Raw genomic sequence first — 19,064 nt, 5'->3', positions numbered from 1 at the left:
AGGCCAAGTCATCGTCATCGTCTGTAGCCTTTTCCAGGCCTTAAATACAGATTCCCAAATCCTGGAAGACAGGAAAGCCGCAACTTTGCAACGGCTCGAACACTCGACAGCCAAGAAGAGACTTCACAATGCGCTTTGCCAACAAAGGCTTCGAGTCCTTCGCCTACGCCCTCTTGCTACTATCGTCAGGTCGTCAGTACGTGCTAGGGGCTTCTGACACACCCTCAGCATGGCCTATTCAGGGCAACGATCTTCAAGACCAAATCCAATGGGACCACTACAGCATCATCATCAATGGCGAACGCCTGTTCCTTTTTGGCGGCGAGATGCATCCCTTCCGACTACCGGTTCCTGAACTATGGCAAGATGTCTTGGAAAAGGTCAAGGCCATGGGCATGCGCATGATCTCCATATACACCCACTGGGGTTTCCACGCCCCGACGCCCGACCAAACCGACTTTAGCACTGGCGCACACAACTTGACCCGCTTCTTCGAGATGGCCAAGGAAGTCGGTCTATACGTCCTTGTACGGCCAGGTCCGTATATCAATGGCGAGCTGAACGCCGGAGGTTTGGCGCTTTGGTCCACCACAGGTTCCTACGGAGAGTTGCGCTCTAATGGGTCAGCCTTTACCGAAGCCTGGACTCCGTACCAGACGGGCATAGCAAAGCTCGTCAAACCTTTTCAGCTCACTGACGGCGGTACGGTCATTATGTACCAGCTTGAGAACGAATACGGCGAACAATGGAAGAATGTGGACGCCAAGATACCAAATCCAAAGGCCGTGTCCTACATGGAAAAGCTGAAAGAGAACGCCATCGAGAATGGTATTGTGGTGCCGAGTGTACACAATGCTCCCAACGCCAATGGCCGTCCGTGGTCGAGAGACTACGACACTGTTGGCGCTGGAGGAGATGTGGATATCTACGGTCTGGACAGCTATGTGAGTAGTCAAAACACCGTCAATCCTTCGTGTGGCGCGCTAACAATTCCAGCCACAATGCTGGTCCTGCGTTACAGAAGAATGCGGAAACAACATCCTACCATTTGCCGTGTCCAACTACCACGATCACTTCCAGCTTGTCTCCCCGAACCAGCCCTCCTTCATGCCCGAGTTCCAGGGAGGAGCTATGAGCCCCTGGCTGAGCCCAGCAGGAGGATGTGCCGAACGCACTGGACCCGAGTTTGTCAACTTCTACTATCGCGACAACATTGCCCAGCGCATTACAATCCTGAACCTATACATGATCTACGGTGGCACAAACTGGGGGTGGCTTGCGGCTCCCTTCTTGGGTAGCAGCTACGACTACGGTGCCGCCATTTCCGAAGACCGCAACATTGGTAGCAAATATTACGAGATCAAGAACCTGGGTTTGTTCACTCGTGCTGCTGATGAGCTTGCCTATACGGACCGTGTTGGTACCGGTACTAACTACACCAACAACACAAACATCTTCACCACTGAGCTCAAAAACCCCAAGACTGGTGCTCGATTCTATGTTCTTCGTCATGCTACCACGTCTTCTGACTCTACCGAGACCTTCGCCATCAACGTGACGACCAGCCTGGGAAGCTTTTACGTTCCGAGAATTGCACCGTGCCCCAAGCTCGTTGGTCACGAGGGCAAAATCTTCGTTGCCGACTTCCACTTCGGCAAGCATACGCTTTTCTACGCAACAACAGAGGTCTTGACGTACAGTGTCATTAACCAAAAGACAACGCTGGTTTTATGGACTCCCATTGGTATCTCCGGGGAGTTCTATCTCAAAGGCGCCAAGAAGGGTACGCTAACTTCCAGCAGCAAAGGTCAGACGGCTGTCTTCGATGGGCAGGATGATGGTGTGGTGGTTGGGTTTACCCAGCGTGAGGGTGCAACTGTGTTGGAGTTTGATAATGATGTCAGGGTTGTGCTTGTTGATCGTGATACTGCGTACAAAACTTGGGTTCCTGCTTTGACCAAGGATCCAAAGGTGCCTGTGGATAAGACTGGTGAGTTCACAATTCCTCGTTTGGGTATGACAGTTTCTAACAAAGCAAAGCCATTGTCGTCGGGCCACGCCTTGTTCGCTCAGCGAGCGTGCAAGGGAACACCATCTCTGTCAAAGGAGACTGCAACGATACAACTGGTATTGAGGTGTTCACATCTAGCCATGTCTCAACCATCAAGTGGAACGGCAAGCAACTCCGGACCACGCAAACCAACTATGGCACACTCAAGGCATCCCTCCAGGCTCCGGCGAGATTCTCTGCCCCCAAGTTTGCATCATGGAAGTCTCAAGACAGCCTTCCTGAAACGGCCGTGGGTTACTCTGATGACGGTCCCGCTTGGGTTATCGCCAACCACACCACAACATATAGCGCCACCAAAGGTACCGTGCCTTACCTCTTCTCTGACGAGTATGGCTTCCACACAGGTATCAGACTTTGGCGCGGTCATTTTTCTGGCGAGTTTGGAGCCACAGGTGTTTACCTCACCATCCAAGGAGGGACCGCTCACAGCTGGTCTGCCTTTCTTAACGGCAAGTTCCTGGGTTCTTACACTGGTAACCCAACAGTGGCCGCCAGCAACGCCACCCTCTCCTTTGCCAACGTACCCATCTTCACCAACCAAACCAACGTCCTCCTCGTAATGCACGACGACACAGGCCATGATCAACTTTCCGCAGCCCTCAATCCACGCGGAATCCTCAACGCCACCCTTTTGAGCTCCAACTCCAGCACTACCCCCAAGTTCAACCTCTGGAAATTAGCCGGAACAGCAGGCGGCTTCGATCCCAGCCGCAGCACCCTCGACCCTCTCCGCACTCACTACAACGAAGGCGGTCTCTCCGCCGAACGTCTAGGCTGGCACCTCCCGGACTTTGACGATTCCAACTGGTCCAGTCCATTAACTTCCCCGGCGCAAGGCTTCACCGGCGCTACCATCCGCTTCTACCGCACTTCTCTTCCTCTTAACGTCCCCAAGGGGGTAGATGCATCTTTCGCATTCAAATTCACGCCCGTTGACACGTCCAACCTGAACTATCGCGCATTCTTGTACGTCAACGGGTACCAGTACGGAAGGTATTACCCTTCAATTGCTTCGGAGAACGTGTTTCCTGTTCCCGCCGGCGTATTGAATCTTGGTGGTGATAATGTCATTGGTCTCGCGGTATGGGCGCAGACGGAAAAGGGAGCAAAGGTAGATGTTGAGTTGGTCACTAGGTACGCGGTCGAATCGTCTTTTGAGAGCAGGTTTGATGGGACGTATTTGCAGCCGGGGTGGACTAAGGAGAGGTTGGATTATGCTTGACTTTTTACACCGTAGATGCTGGTGGTTAATATCGAAATTGACCAGGACACAATTGAGGAACATGTTGATATGTTGACACCTTTACAAGCCCAAAAAAGAATAAAAAAGACTAAAATTCCGTCCCGAACGAGACTCGAACTCACACCTCGTCGAAATTCCCGCTATTCCCCATCCAGCTGCTCCCCCTCTTTTTCCCAGCCCTTTGGTTGGTCAGAATCTTCTCAATTCACACCACAACATGCAACATGCAACCACCTCGGCCAACATGCCATCAAAACTGCATGCAGTAGGCCTCATGCATCGTTCCACTCCTCCACTCCTCCACAGGGCACTTTTGCCTAGCATCCATCATCCAAGCAGACGTACAAAAAAAAAAGAAAATCAGAAAGTTACAGTCCGGAGGCGTACTCGCGGCTTATAACCATCCTCCCATCTACCCCTTTTCCCTTTTTCCTTGAGCAGATCATCTGCACCATGATGGACATAAAGGAGTGGAGAGGGGGGGGGGGGGGGGGGGGGGAAGGTATAAACCGTAGTGCGTCCCGGGGGCTGTAACCGTTGAGAAGCGAATGGATTTTGGGTTTATGAACCATGGACCATGGACCGACCACCCAAGAATCAATTTCGTGCTGTCCAAGGGTTAGGGTTATACTACTTGCCTGCGTTGTTGGTCTGGGCTAGCTCAGTTAGGAGGTGTGATTTCTTGGAAAGCTATTCAAGATCCTGAGAGCATTTTTCTGGGATTGGTTTCTTCTTATGTGGAAAACTGATTGTGTACTGGATTGATTGGGAATAATATCAAGAAGCTGATGACTGCTGGCGAGTATCGGTCGTGGAGTGTCCACGCTGGCTTTGTTAAGGCCAGCAGCATCTGTTAACGTCAAGCTTTGTTTACATGGAAGAAGCACATCAGGAAAATCAATGTCCGAGGATGTACAAGACTGAACCTGATCTGACTATGGACATTTGCTACACAGGATCCTCCAACAATATGTTGACATGAAGCCTTGTTGAAACATCGAAAAGATACAACAATCTTGTATCCGGTATGTTTCCATAGCAAGTGACAAGTTCCATCTGTACGTTCTTTCTCTCTCATATTTATCAGCTGATACACCGATCCTGAACACCTTTCCATAACCGACATTGCTTACCATGGTATCAAGACATTTGCAAAAGCAAGATTGAAGCAAGCGTACGGTCAACATGAAAAAGAGAAGACACTGGTCCCAAAGTCCCCAGAACAACAAATAATGAACTGGCAAAACAAGTCTCAATGTTCCCAGGTAACTACCATATAGCCCTCAAGCTGAATGTGTCAGATCAATCGAGTTGCGACCTCGAGCATGTGCTTCAACATCAGCAGCCGACGCTGAAGCCTCCTAGAACCTCAGCATCGGTGACTTTGACAGCCTCAATACGACTGAACTCAAAGAAGGTCCCAAGCCTGGAACACTCCTCAACGCACTCGGGATCGTCCCACCAGTTATCGTCACCAGTCACCATCTTGCCCCAGACTTCCTGCCAAAGCATTCTGCCCACGACGCTTCGGAGCTCTTCCTGAATGCGCTGCTGACCCTCAATGAACATATCTGTAGGATCCGGGGGTATAGCCAAGAACTTTATCTTGGTGCTTGGTTCCTCACGGACACGGAATTGCGCCTCCTCCAAGAACCCGGGGAAGATCGCACTTGGTCTGACACAGCGAGACTGCGACTGCAGATTGGAAAGGATGTGCTTCTCGAACCACTTTCTTGTCCGAGGTCCGAGTCTCCTTGCCACTGGGAAGGGATCAAGCAGCACTAGCTGCAAAATGCCGTTGGGAGCGAGGCAGCGATGGATTTGCTTGAGAACTTCGAGGATCTCATGGGCCGGTACCAGTGACGGCAGTGAGAGGCAGTAGACTGTGTTGAAGGAGTTGGCTGCGAAAGAGATGGACGCCTTGTTGGGTGGTGCAAACAGAGGATGTACGTTCGGGAATAGCTCATGGGGCAGCGGAGAGAGCGAGAGGTGGGTGATTGCGGCTTCCGAAAAAGTCACAGCTAGGTAAGACGCAGTTGCTGCGACGGTTAGCAGAGAACAGCAAGCATTTAGTATCAAAGGAGGCTTACCTTCAGACTCAAACAAGGCGAGGATCTTTTGTCCAGCGGCGCAGGGAACGCTCTGATCCGGTTGGCTCGCCGTGTCCACCACCGTCGCAGTAGATCCGCACATGTCGTAGAGTACCGAAAGCATCAAGCGCTTCCCATCTTGCTCCTCTTGAAGATGTGGCGAGGTGTCGGACGTTTCGCCGAATCCTTGCGTCAGGCGAGATAAAACTTTTTTTGGGCTGGAAATGGCGATGAATTCAACGTCCTTCTGCATTCTAGCTACATCCTTGTTCTTTTGGTCGTGCTTGATAACTTCGAGTTTGTCCTGCTTCTCAATGGCCTTCGGAAATAACTCCGTGGGTGATTGACATCCCCAATCATTGGGTGGTTTCCAGACATCCGGGTTGGTTACTCTGAGCTTGGGCGACTTTAGGGGAAGACTTGGGGCCTTGGAAACTGGATGGAAGCCCTGGGTTGAGGTCGGATCGTGAGCTTCGGCTGATCTGATGACGCGGCTTGGGCCGGATTTGTCATTATTCTTCGCGCTTGGAGGACTCGGCAAGACGGCTCTACTGGGGCCCTGAAGAGCGGTGAACCAGTTGTCGACAAGGGACGAGAATGATGGAACCGCATCATCCGCAGCTGGTGCTGCAGGACGTACAATGGGGGGCGAAGGTCGGAGTTTTGAGCTCTTGGTTGTTGAAAAGGGCGAGGGATCGGCTGAAATGGTGGTTTTGATTACCTGATCATTCACGTCAGCGTCGCCTCGAGGCTCGTATGTGACAGTGGTTGTCCTCGTTATATACGAGTCTTCGTCCAGCCACTGGATCAGTGTTGTAGTTGGCGGGTCATCAGTAGAAGTATGGTTTTCAGCATCCTCCGGCGTTGAAGGAGCTGTGTGAATGACGAAAGTTGGCGGCTTGGATTGGGGCGTTTTCAAGCCCTCCAATTCTTCTAGTGCGGTGCTTTCTTGGATTTGCTTTGGCGGTGCGGGCGCCGCCGGTTGATCTTCCGCGGTATGCACTTTCGATAGCCCACCACTCTCGTTGATGTGGTTGATATCAGGAATAACCAACTGGTCAGAGTTGCCAGAAATGATGTAGTTGTTCTCGGCAAAGATGGAGGACAGCCTCGAGGAGGGGGCGTAGTAGGAGCTTGGTCGCGGCTTGTCGTCAGATTTGTTGGACAGACGTGCTCCTAGGAAGGCCCTCTTAAGCTTCGATACAGCGCTACCCTTTGAGTGACTCGTGCGACCAGACTTGCCCGCTGTGGAGGAGGAACGTCGTGTGATGGCCGATCCGATCACACTCCTGCCATCCTGGCTTCCAAGTTCAAGTTCCTTCATCTTCTGTTCTTCTATAGCAAGGCGCGTCTCTTCAGCAAGACGCTGCTGTGTTTGCTCGTCCCAGGCGACTCCGAACATCCTGAAGCGCAAGGTGAGGCGAGGGTGAGTTAACGGCTTCCAAGGTGGGAATAATCTCAAATGTGTTGCAGGAATCGGGAAATGGTACCCGCCATCGACGTGGTATTGTGGAATCTTTGGTGCTGTGGTCTTGTGTTCTGGCGCTGCCGTTCTTTGGGTTGTTGTATGGGGTGGCGAGCGAAATACTCCCCGGTGAAGCTCGACTAAATCTTAGGATCTGTCTCTGAGGCTCGCAGTCGTAGGTTCGCGACTGGGCGGATGTAAGAGTGGGGTATGTGACTAAAGGGAACTGCGCAACCAAATCAGATGAGGTCCTTTGCGCAAACGCTCCCGAGAAGGTGTCGGGTTCGTATTACGGAAGGAAGAAGAAAGGATGATATTCACATGCGCGACCAAGTCCAACACATGGGGGAAAGGCTGAGGACTTCAAGTGATCTGTAGTACATCACAAAAGGGTGTTTGTTATGTCAGTTCAGACAGACAAGTATCAAAAGGCGGTGGCATGAAGTGCATGGCTGTCTGAAAGAGGATTTGAGAAGGTCACGATCCTCTCGAAACGCTGAACTGTGCAAAGAATTAGGGCAAAATAATAAGATAACGGCCAAAGTGTTCTAGATGCGGTGAATGCCTTTCTGGCTCGGTCCCGTCGGATAGGAGGAAACCGGTCTTCGTAACAATGTTTCCGGAGAAGATGGAAGGAACGGCTCATCTGATCTTTTTGACCCCAAAAAAAAAAAAAAAAAAAAAAAAAACCTCCGGCGGGAGGACGAAGAGTCTGATGAATTTGGCCCGGCACCTCCAGACTAGTACATCTCGCCTGTCCTGGAATGAGGCTTTTGAGCCGTTTACTGGATGGCATCGCGTGAATTCAAGGCTCCAAAGGCAGGTTCTAATTCTTCTGCTCAAGTGGTAGTTTGGTTGGAGATGTTGATCAGCAATGGCCCATCATCTTTGTCGCAGCAACTTGGGCTAAAGGTCAAGCAAGCATCAGTTAGCTGATTGTCTCAACACATCCACGAACTCTGAAATATTGTATGCCATCGCTCGGAATTAACACAAAAAGAGTGAGACATGTCTTGTTCCCTCCCCCCCCTTCGCCTCCCGTACGGTGTGTTTGAGACGACGGGGGGAGGTCCAACACCAGAAAAAGACCTCCTACAATCTTACATCAACCGGTATGGTAAGATAGAAAAGTATTCACAAAAAGCGTCTTTTTCTCGTGCAACTGGTACCTCAAGTCTTCCGCTTGTAATTCCTGAAATGTTTAACTTCATGCTTCTTGCTTGGAGGAAGTTGGCGACTTGTTTGGGCAGGCGGATGTTATGTAAGCAGATACCTAACCCACCCATACCAGAGTGCCAAAAGTACCTCTACCGCAGTAGGCAGGTTGCAGTGAATGGCGTGCAGATTACCGTACATGACGGCAACCCCACAGTAACGGTACGTACTTGTACAAACCGAACAATTCTCAACGTCGAAACCTTGGCTGCGTCCACCTGGCCAACATCTCTTCTTCCTTCCGTGGGGATCTATAAAAGTCGCTAAGCTTGCCGGGCACCACTGTCCCCGGTAGTATTGAGCCCGCCAATTTCGACGAACCTCATTACTTCTTCTTCCCACCTCAAAATCTTGTCCATCAGAGAATTCGAATTCCGTCATTCGGATGTGCCCAAGCCGTTCGCCCCTTCGACGAAGAATCAAGCCAACCTTGAAGACCCTCACATCTTGATAATTCATCATACTGGTCCAGAGTTTGGGTATCAAAATCTTTGTGACCCAGTACCAATGAACAACCCTTGTAGCTGACACAGGAGATATATGCATGTCTCGTATCAACCTTTCCGCCGGCTCTCCGTTGAGATCCTCAACCTACACTCATCTAATACCGATCCAAAAACTGGCCAGTGGAAGCCAGAATGCGCAGTGCCTCATGGTAGCGGCCGAAGTAACGCTATTCAAAGACAACTGAAGGCCACTTGTACCGATCGCGTAACGAACCCTTGGCAAATTTGCTGTGACCTTGTGGCTCAGGAATACCACAGAGTGGCAGTTGATGATGTTTTGGAAGATTCATATGTGCTAAAGTTACAGCTGGGCTTTGGTCTAGATTGTAGAGGGAGCCAGCGGAATCCTCAGGACTTATAGCCCTTGAACAACGTTTTTGACCAAAAGCCTGAAAGCCCATGTCGGAAAGTATACATGCATGAGAGCTTTGAGCCTCAAAATCAAAGCGAGGCTGTATGCCAGTCGTTTGTGAGACATGTGGGTGAGGATTCAAAGACATCGATATCCCAAGCGGCCGGATTGCGACCTCACACTACATAACTGACTTTCCGTCTCAGGGACAAGGGTAAGACGAGTCGATTTTCAAGCTTGTGAGATCTTGATGCATGATATTTTTGACTCTCGTTAGGTGAAGGACATAACCCAAGACACTTTCTTCAATAAATCCATTTGATGGGGCGTATTGCGTAAGTCCTTACAAAATCCCGGATCCCAAAATGAAAATTGTCACAGGATCATAACAACAACTTCTCCCCTGACGGATCATTAAAGGCATAAAGATGTGTCAAGGTGGTGGTACCATCTATTTCACTGGACTGGCAGATACCCAACAAACATCGTTGTCCCAGAACCGGATCTTTGGACTTGAGAGAAAACAATCTGTGGGAGGCGCCTTCTGGTTGGCTGTGTTGATCGTGTTCATTTCACTTACAACTAGGTACCTATCTCTCGTAAGCAAATCGATTGTTCTCCCGACTGCTATCTTTCGACCAGCTTTTGCTCAGCATACATCACCTCACACTCATCCCCAGATCAACAAGCCACCGAACTTCCCAAAATCCCCTGGTTGTTGTCAAGTGACAACGACATTCACAAGTATGATATTTCTTTTCTTTCAAGTCCCCTATCTTGATGTGCGCAAGAAGTCTTGGGCTCCAGAGATATCGGATACTCACTGTCCTACTTTTCCGAAGTCGGAAAGGCAGAAGGGAAGTACGTACCCACACGGTACTGGGCAGTTGCTCCTTCCCCAGAAGGTTTACAATACGCGTCTCCCAACCTACTACCCGCAATTTTCACGGCGTGTCAGGTTGCCGAGTCCACTCATTCTCCTCTTCGCTTTCCCTCAACTAAAGCAACCTCCCTTTTTTCGTCCAAATCTTCTCCTTGGTGGCACAGTTCAATACTGCCTCAAGTGTCACCGTCACTCTCCTTCAACTTACTTTATCCATCTCCATACTTCTTTCCTCTACCGGCGCGACGCCGCGAGTATTGCAAAGCACTGCAATACTTCGTCAAAGTCCCTTCAGACAACCGCGACTAACCCTACCTGTCCAGTGGACCGCAGAGTCCAAACCGCTCTCAGACAAATGGTGGGCACCACCGGAGTCCGCCTGTCGGACAACCCAGACGAGATCCCCGATACCCCTCGCCGCTCTATTTTTCGCCGCGGCTTCGCCTACGCGACCGAAGCGATCAATGGCGGGGTTGATTCTGTCAACCGCAAGGTTAGCAGCACCTACGTCGGTCGCTTTTTTCGCCTGCGTGGATCAGGCCATGTTCGTATCCCTCGACGTTTGTTCTCCAGTTTCCTGAACATAAGCTGACTGGTTATCTGATCGTCTTCAGGCTGAGGAGATCAGAGATGCGAACTTCTGCACCGAAATCCGCGCCGGACTGATCACCTTTTCCGCTATGCTATACGTTCTGGCTGCTAATGTACGTGCCTTTTCGTCCAAGGTTAGAAAGACCTCTTTGACTGACGACTCGAACATCATAGCCGGCTGTGATCGCCTCATCGGGGTATGAATGTAGCTGCAGGGGGGAGGATAAGGGCAGGCCCAACTGTGGTCAGGATTACCAAGCATGCATCGAAGGTCAGTAGGAAGCCGCATTTGCTATGCTCTCGAGTTTGTAGTATTGACGGATACTCAGAACTTCGGCGCGACATGGTCGCAGTGACTGCCGCCGTTTCGGCCATGTCTTGCATCCTGTTTGGCTTGATGACCAATATGCCTGTGGCTGTGGCGTAAGTTGTGAACAACGTCCTATAACATGGTCCAAGATCGCTCACAATAGAACAGACCTGGCATGGGCCTCAACTCCTACTTCGCGTATCAGGTCATCGGCATCAGAGGAAGCGGCTTGCTACCCTGGCGTTCTGCTCTCACAGCCGTGTTTCTCGAGGGCTGGATCTTCATCATCCTTTCCTTGACCGGCCTTCGTCACTGGCTTGTCAGAATCATTCCGAGCACTATGAAAGTCGCAGGCGTCTGTGGTATTGGATTGTTTCTTGCCCTGACTGGCCTGGCGAACAACACTGGACTTGGTCTTATCACCAGTGGAGACGTTGTGCCCATCTCGCTTGCTGATTGCAGCAATCCCGACCAGCAGGGCCAATGTTCTGGTGTGAGCGCCATTGCGGACCCGAAGGTAATGCGACCTGACCGCTCGAGTTTCTTCGTTAATCTGACAAGCAATAGTTATGGCTCGGCATCCTTGGAGGGGGTATTTTACCAACGGTTCTGATGGGCTTCAATAACAAATATTCCATCGGCATAGGTGTACTCTTCGTCACTCTTATGTCTATCCCGTAGGTGCCTCCAGCTCCACCAAAGCAAGATCAAGACTGACCATCGCACAATCAAGGCGCTCGACATCCGTGACCTTCTTTCCTTATAATTCTGTTGGTCAGAACAAGTGGGATTACTTCTCCAGCATGGTCGGAGTGCGCAAGACGGGATTTGACATGTCTCAGCTGCGATTTGACTTTGGTCCGCATCAGGGCAACTTCGTTGTTGCTCTCCTAACCATGCTCTACGTTGACATGATTGACTGCACCGCAACGCTCCAGGGACTGGCGAGATACACCTACAGACTCCAGGGACCTGACCCCGACTTCCCCGGCTCCACCATTGCATATTGCACCAACGCTTTCTGTATCTCCATGGGAGCCCTTCTGGGATCATCTCCTGTTACGGTTTTTGTTGAAAGTGGCGCCGGAGCCCAGTCGGGTGGCCGAACTGGAATAGCGGCGATTGTGACTGGATTATGCTTCCTGGCCGCGGTGTTCTTTGCGCCTTTCTTTTCCGGCATCCCGCCATGGGCGACTGGACCGGCCTTGATCCTGGTGAGAACACGTTCTTTCCCCTTGATATTTTGTTCTAACTGACGGGAATGGGGTAGATCGGTTTCCTGATGGTGCGGCAAATTTACAGTATCAACTGGAATTATGCTGGAGATGCCATTCCCTCCTTTGTCACGATCATGTTTATCCCTTTCAGTTACAGTGTCGCATATGGCCTCATTGCGTGAGTCCCCTGAACCTCATGAACGCCCGTTGACAAAGCTGACACGCTCTCGAAAGGGGTCTTTTCACATACATTATCGTAAACGGCTTGATCTGGATTATCTCAACCCTTACCGGAGTCGAGCCCCATGATTACCATCTCAAGCAATACTGGACCATCAATCCGGTTGGTCGGAAGCCATGGATTTATCGAGCCTACAAGTATATCATGGCCAAGCTACAAACGAACCGTGACCAGGTAACCGAAGAAGTTGCTGTGCAGGAGTTTGAGATGATGGAACGACGCACTTCCCACCCCAGATCTGCGGTGGCTTCTGCGTCAACAATGGACGATAAGCACTCACGCACAGCTGAGTGATGATTTTCAGTTGAGCAGCAGGGAATTACGTCTTCTTACAGCTGACAATCACTCGAAGGTCAGAGAGAGATGTACTGATCATGTTTCTTCAGGGATGATGGAGGAGTACCACTTGGCTGTGAAAGCGTCTGGGGGATTTGGCATATGACGCATGAAATGGAGTTGGAGGATCATCTTGCTTTTTTTGCTCATATGGGGTACTTCTGTGATCAAAGGAAGATGTCAAGACGGCAACTGCCGCTCGCAAGGAAGGGAAGATCATGTAAACCACCAAAATTTGTACTGTACTTCAAGCAACGACATGGGCGCCCTGCGATCTCATGGAAATTGCCGGCTGCAAAACGTGGGGAGTTTCTTTTTTCTTCTTCGCGGGAGCGGCGTCTGGGGATGGCGTAGCCATGGCGTTCATGTTTTACATTCGGCTGTCGTCGAGAGGCGTTTGTTGATGCCGAACAAAGAACGCTCCTTCGTCCGAGCAAGCTCTGGACCAAAGACACAGGTCCAATGGATCGTATATGCAAGATGTCAAGCGGTTTGCGACGTAATACCGTGGTCATGATGTCGGGACTGAAGCCCCCCCTGTTGAACCGCCCACCACCAAAATCGCCAACAGTTGGTCCCCAGGGGCCTCCACGGAAGAGGTTTGCCGCATAAAGTACAATCTTGTTCGCCTTCGGGTATCGTAGATTGAACGGGATAATTTCGCCAAGAGAGATTCGAGGAACTCTTGAAATGATGCACGAGACCTGGAGACATGACTGACCGAACCAACAAAAACTAAGGGGAAATGGTCAAGTTGATAAATGCCGAAAGACGTACCCGACAGCCAAGACATGTAATGTATATACGTAAAACCTTTGAAACCGGTGTCCTCAGCTTGAGCTTGAGCTTCTTGACGGGGAGCTTTTGACGGGGAGCTCCTTGTGACGGGGAACGAGGTTCGAAGTTCAGTTGGATGAAAAGGTCCGAGAAGAGGAAAGAAGATGATGAGCGCCCAGCTGAGCGAGGTTGGATGGAGACTGGTGCGATGCAGGTGAAGAGAAGCCGGTGACGCTAGTAGAGTCGAGTAAAAGTGGAAACCGGGGTAGAATCCACTCTCGGCAAGGGTTTACGGTGGAATTATGGAGCGACGGATTGACAGGGTGGGTCAGAAGGCGGGGGGAGGAAACGGAAGAAAACGGTGGGAAACAGGCGGCAATTCTGAGTGCACTGCAGTGAGTGCAGTGGTTCAGTTCACTTCAGTTCTTTCAGTTCCAGGTGAGTGGTTCAGACATCGACGATGCACTCAAATCTATTTCTAGTCTTTAATCCATGCGTCGATTTGCAGTTGGCTGGATTTTCATCCGGCTCAGCTGCGAAAGCTGCCTCCAGCCAACAACATCGACTGGGAATCATTTTAAGGATGAAGGACGGATGCATGGAATCATCCCAGGGGAGAGGCTGGCACAAATCATGTTCACGGCCGACGAGGATTGAGATGGATGGCAGCTGACCACTCCGCGCGCGAACGAGCTTTCACGAACGAGCTGTTACCATCGAACGAACAGACAAACGAACGCGGAACCGATCGATGACCTTTCGTCTACCATGAGCGGACTCTTTTCCTGTTGTCACGGTCACAGTAATAGGTAAGGGTAATTGTCATGATATCTTCTGGGGAAGCTAATGATCGGACCACCCAACTGTATACCTTGTCGTGATACCACGATCTTCCCGGGAAGGGGGGATCCTATATCCCATGACCGTTAGCCCGGCGCACGGAATCATTTTCTAGGGTAGGTATGCGAGTGCTATACCACGGTCCAATTCAACTTATTTGTACTAGGAGCCTCCGGCGGCGTTTGGAAAGATGATCGCCGCCGCCTTCACGCGCACAAACGGTTAACGGCAACTTAGACGTTGACATTGTTGGTGAACTTGGGCTCCCGGAACCATACTATCGGGCACCCCGGGCGCCCGGGCGAGGGTTCATTGTCCGCCCGCTGTTGCTTCTAAGCCAAGTCCGGGGCCGACTTGCGGACTTGGCAGGCCACCTTCTGCTTGGCGCATCCAGTCGTTGCCTGTCAAGCTGGTTTCGAAATTCCCCACTCCCCTGGTGAAATGATGAGCGGCATCAATGGTATCGTTTTCTTTTAAGATTCTTCTGCCCCGGGCTCTTGGCTTGATACGAGCAATTGCTGCTCTACCACTAAGGCTACTACTCTACTAACTCTAGGGCTTATTTCGACGACCAGGGGCACCCATTGCCATGGGTGTTTTGTTGACAGCGGAATTGAACACTACACGACGGAATCCCTCGTACACACTGCAGTGACTGGGATTTGGGACCGCCGACGTTGCATTCGGTCATTCCCTGGAGATGGGAAATAGTGCAGCTATTCCCAAGTGGGATCTTTCGTACCTTTATGTAACCGGCGATCCGTCTTTGAAACAGATTTGGGGATGACTTGAGACCCCTGCAACGCGGCCTGCTGGGAAGCCGGTTGGGTCGGGTCGATACCCCGCGTCAACTACCTCGAAGATCACCCACACTTCATTTCTCACCTCCCTAGCCCTCTTGCTCTTCGCTGACCAAATTGATTCGCGGAAGAGGTTGGAGATCCGTTACTGAGATCTTCCTTGAATAAGGTCCAAGTCCGAGCGGGCTCACTGACAATGATCATGATTTTGTTCGTTGCCACATAGAAACTCTAGGAAGAAACCTCACGGGCCCTCTCATCATCGTCGTCATCATCATTCTTTTTCATGCAGAGTCGGCTGGGTTCACTCATTTTCAGAAGCAAACCGCAATTGTCATATGTTGGCCCTTGAGATTTTCAGTCATCCTTGAAAGACTCAATCCCTCTTGGCGTGGACGCAAGATTCAACTTGAGAAAAACAAGCCTTCTCTTGCCACCCAAGGAAGGAAATTTGACATACCATTCTCAACGAGGGAAGGAGCAGCCGTTGATTCTGTGCACATGAAGTACACGGACGGTTGATCACTTCTCTTTTTACCGGCTTACCTTGCTCCTTCCTTGTCTAGCTTGACTAGCTTGTTCGACCTTGCGAGGTAGTCGTCAACAACCTTGCCCGAAATACCTGGTGTCTTACCCGGACCCCAGTCCTTCCAGGCCTTCAAAGTTCTCAGGGGACTGAGACTGCCTACCGAGACAACATCACCAAAGAAAATCTCGAGCTACCCTTGTTGATTCTCGATCTTCGACATAAAGCACTTTCCCCCCTCTCTGTCTCTCTCTCTATCCTCTTGGCCTTGATTTGGACGACGACCATATATATATACACATCCACGATCAACGCCACCTCGAAGAACCAACGGGTTTGGGACCCTTCGAAACATACCAATCTCTGGGAATCGCTACGGATCTGAGTTACGAGTGAAGGACAACAGAAGGAGAGCTTCATACGGGCGCACAATCCCAACCTCGGGGCTGGCGGGGAGAACCCTCCCCCTCCTTTTCGTCTGATATTTTTCTTGGGCCTTCTTTTACTTCCCCTCCTTTCCCGCCTCATCCTAGAGCAAAGGTTTCGAGCCCTGGACCTCTGTCTCCGAGTTCCCCCCGAAGGCAATACTACCGGAAACCATCCTTCTTTTCTCTCCCTGAATGCTTCGTTGATCACCGGTATTCGTTTTACAATACGCGACCGCTCTTCTTGTTAACGCCGATATAATCAACAACTTCTTGACGACTTGCTCGGAATTTTCAGAAATCATCTGCGCCGTTGCGCACCATCCACCACCATGTCGAGCACCATGGCGAGCGACGACAACATCGACTGGGCCGCACAGTCCCCTGGTATTCACGACACCATCAACATGATTGAACGTATCTGCTCGATTCCCTCTGTGATCGGCTGTGTCTTCATCATCACCACCTTCTGCCTCTCCGAGAGGTTTCAGAAACCGATCAACCGCTTGGCCTTCTTTGCTACCTTTGGTAACCTTGCCACCAACGTTGCAACGCTGATGGGACGAGATTATGTCTCGAACCCAACAGGAGCGGGCTGTCAGATGCAGGGGTTTCTGATTCAGATGTAAGCTGGCCGTGCCATTCAAACATTTGACAGCTGGCTAATCGAGTTCCTCCTCACAGGTTCATGCCGGCGGACGCGTTCTGGGTATTGGCCATGGCCATCAACGTCTACTTGATCTTTGAGCGCCAGTACGACGCCCAGAAGCTGAGGGCAATGGAGAAGTGGTACTTCCTAGGCTGCTACGGCCTGACATTCGTCGTCGCTTTGGCGTTCTGCTTCATCGAGTCACCTAAAAAGGGCAAGATGTACGGGAATGCGACACTGTGGTGCTGGGTCAGTCCAAAGTGGGATATTTTCCGTATTGCAACCTTCTATGGACCTGTCTGGTAAGTCACAGCACACTCTCTGAATGACCACAGGCACTCTAACCTTCGGCCATGCAGGGTTTCTATTGGTTTCACGTTCTTCATCTACATCCGAGCCGGGCGAGATATCTACAGAAACCATAAACAGATCAAGAAGTTCAACATTACCAGCTCTCTTGCGGGCGGCCCTGTTGAGGATACTCTGGTCTCTCGCAAGGTTACCGAGGTCTATATTACTCACGAGATAGCCACGGGAAACGCCATCGCACTCGCGGATCTGGAAAGGAATAACGGCGCTCAAGAACACTCCGGTAACTCGGCAGCTCAAAGGGCACCTTCTAACGCCTACTCGGTTACTATTTCGGCAGATAATCAAAAGGTACCAGAGGCCACCGACGGCGACAACTTGGCACGCATTACCACCACCACTGTGACTGGGGGCGTGTCTGGATCAGCAAATAATACGCGAACAAAGAATAAACATAACAGCGCAATGTGGCATTATTCCAAATGTTCCCTGTTCTTCTTCACGGCATTGTTGGTCACATGGATCCCCTCGAGTTGCAATCGTGTCTACTCGGTGGTTCACCATAACCAAACAGTGAAGGTCCTGGAGTATATGGGTGCTGGTGTCTTGCCGTTGCAAGGGTTCTGGAATGCCCTTATCTATGCAGTCACTTCTTGGAAGGCATGCCAGGGATTCTTTGGCGAGGATGTGAAGGGGTGGTTCTCAAGGGACACGGATTCAGGAGACAGCCAGCGTCGGGAAGGTGGTGGTCATCATCGCAGCTCCTCGAAGACGATCAATGGGCAAGCTGCCAGTGGCAAGGCTAATCCGTTCCATAAGATGGGTGGTCGGACGGCCCACCCGTGTCCAGAGACGGAGAGCACGGAAGAGTTGGCGGCGTGTGGGAGTCGCAGGACTTCGTACGGGGGTGGGACTGACAGTATTCCTTCCAAAGACATGAAATGATAATGGGCGGAGCATTGAGAATCATGTTTCTTTTTTTTTTTTTTTTTCCTTTGTATTTTCCACCCTCGTGGGTATTTATTCACCAAAGGCAAACGATCATGTGCTGTATGGTTTACGGTCTATAATGACAGAGATAATGGCGGTATTAGTTTTCTTTGTATATATTCACGATTCATTCTGTCAATAACATTTCGTCTTCGTTCCATTGTCGTCCTTGATTTTTTTTTTTTTGCCTTGATACCCAAATTTACACAGAAGCTTGGTGTTTCTCGGGATACCTACCTACATCTACCTACGTATATATGGACGTATCTAATGTCTGGTCATTTCTATGTAGATTAGAGGTATATGCGATGCTACGCTATCTATTTCGCTTATCAGGGGTTCCCACACTCAATCGCCTGTGCAGTCTTGGCAAGAGGTGTGTGTGCGTGCACACACACACACACACCGCACTTCTGTATTGTACAACTTCGTTAAAATTCATTATTTCACAATAATTTCTAGATTAATTTGAAGCCATTTCAACGTGCAAAGTAATCACAATACTAGTAGTCAATTAAATCCATTACAATAATACCTCCTAAGACAATCCTCAATTTAAAGCCCGCCAGCGTAAAGCGATCCCGTACTTAAAGCGGCGCGCTAATAGTCTACTTCGACGAAGACTAAGACTAAGAAGATTCTAGCCTAATAACTCTACAACGCGCCTCCTCCCGCCCTAGAAAGAAGAGCTATAAAATTAAGCAATCTACTAAAATTATCCCTAAGACTACTCTACCTAAAAAGAAGGTTATTCCTATTAAAACTACTATTAAGAAGACCGCCGTTAAAAAAGGGAAGGCTACTACGCTAAAGCTAGAGCCAATCCCAATCCCAATCCTAAAACTAAAGCTAATCCCAATCCTAGAGCCACCGTCGTCCCCCCCTAAGCCTGCAATACCTATTGAAATTTCCAATAGCAAAAAAAATTCTAGTAATAATAACGAAGTCGAACAACAACTCCCCATCCGCCTTACCCCCAAGAAGCGGACTCTTAATACTTCGTTTTATTTATCGAATAATAATAATAGCGAAGTAGCCTCCCCAACCAAATTAACTACCTCAGCGCTACCAGCCTAACCCTACGCTACCTATAAACCGGCTGCTCTCGCGCTACTACTACATTCTAAATACCTTAAATTAATATAAATCTAATTTAATATAATTAGTTTATATATTACCACCAACCGCACTAAACTACCTACTATCGAAGAACGTAATTTATTTAAAG

At 50.2% G+C, this 19,064-nt stretch overlaps 4 protein-coding genes across 4 annotated transcripts; 3 read left to right on the top strand and 1 right to left on the bottom strand.

Annotated features, from left to right (window-relative positions):
- Positions 1-128: 128 nt before the first annotated feature.
- On the top strand, positions 129-3,356 carry gh35-2 (glycosylhydrolase family 35-2; the record flags this gene model as incomplete). Its single annotated transcript, XM_953086.2, has 3 exons — positions 129-944; positions 997-1,990; positions 2,041-3,356. The coding sequence occupies 3 exons, from the start codon at positions 129-131 to the stop codon at positions 3,291-3,293; spliced, it is 3,063 nt and encodes a 1,020-aa protein (XP_958179.2). The 3' UTR covers positions 3,294-3,356.
- Positions 3,357-4,652: 1,296 nt separating this feature from the next.
- NCU04624 (hypothetical protein) lies at positions 4,653-6,806 on the bottom strand (the record flags this gene model as incomplete). The annotated part of the gene is made up of 2 exons (XM_952849.1): positions 4,653-5,353; positions 5,405-6,806. 2 exons carry the CDS (start codon positions 6,804-6,806, stop codon positions 4,653-4,655), a joined length of 2,103 nt encoding a protein of 700 aa, XP_957942.1.
- A 3,374-nt stretch (positions 6,807-10,180) lies between these two features.
- On the top strand, positions 10,181-12,478 carry NCU04625 (purine transporter; the record flags this gene model as incomplete). Its single annotated transcript, XM_952850.3, has 9 exons — positions 10,181-10,369; positions 10,440-10,529; positions 10,591-10,687; positions 10,746-10,839; positions 10,895-11,243; positions 11,294-11,403; positions 11,460-11,940; positions 11,997-12,121; positions 12,178-12,478. The coding sequence occupies 9 exons, from the start codon at positions 10,181-10,183 to the stop codon at positions 12,476-12,478; spliced, it is 1,836 nt and encodes a 611-aa protein (XP_957943.3).
- Positions 12,479-16,131: 3,653 nt separating this feature from the next.
- On the top strand, positions 16,132-17,791 carry gpr-2 (G-protein coupled receptor-2; the record flags this gene model as incomplete). The annotated part of the gene is made up of 3 exons (XM_952851.2): positions 16,132-16,513; positions 16,573-16,839; positions 16,897-17,791. Exons 1-3 carry the CDS (start codon positions 16,221-16,223, stop codon positions 17,789-17,791), a joined length of 1,455 nt encoding a protein of 484 aa, XP_957944.1. The 5' UTR covers positions 16,132-16,220.
- Positions 17,792-19,064: the final 1,273 nt, after the last annotated feature.

Source organism: Neurospora crassa, linkage group V, assembly GCF_000182925.2.
Source record: "Neurospora crassa OR74A linkage group V, whole genome shotgun sequence".
NCBI classification, from domain to species: Eukaryota; Fungi; Ascomycota; class Sordariomycetes; order Sordariales; family Sordariaceae; genus Neurospora; species Neurospora crassa.
Note: the sequence above shows the minus strand (reverse complement) of the source record. Positions and strands in the feature narration are given on the sequence as shown.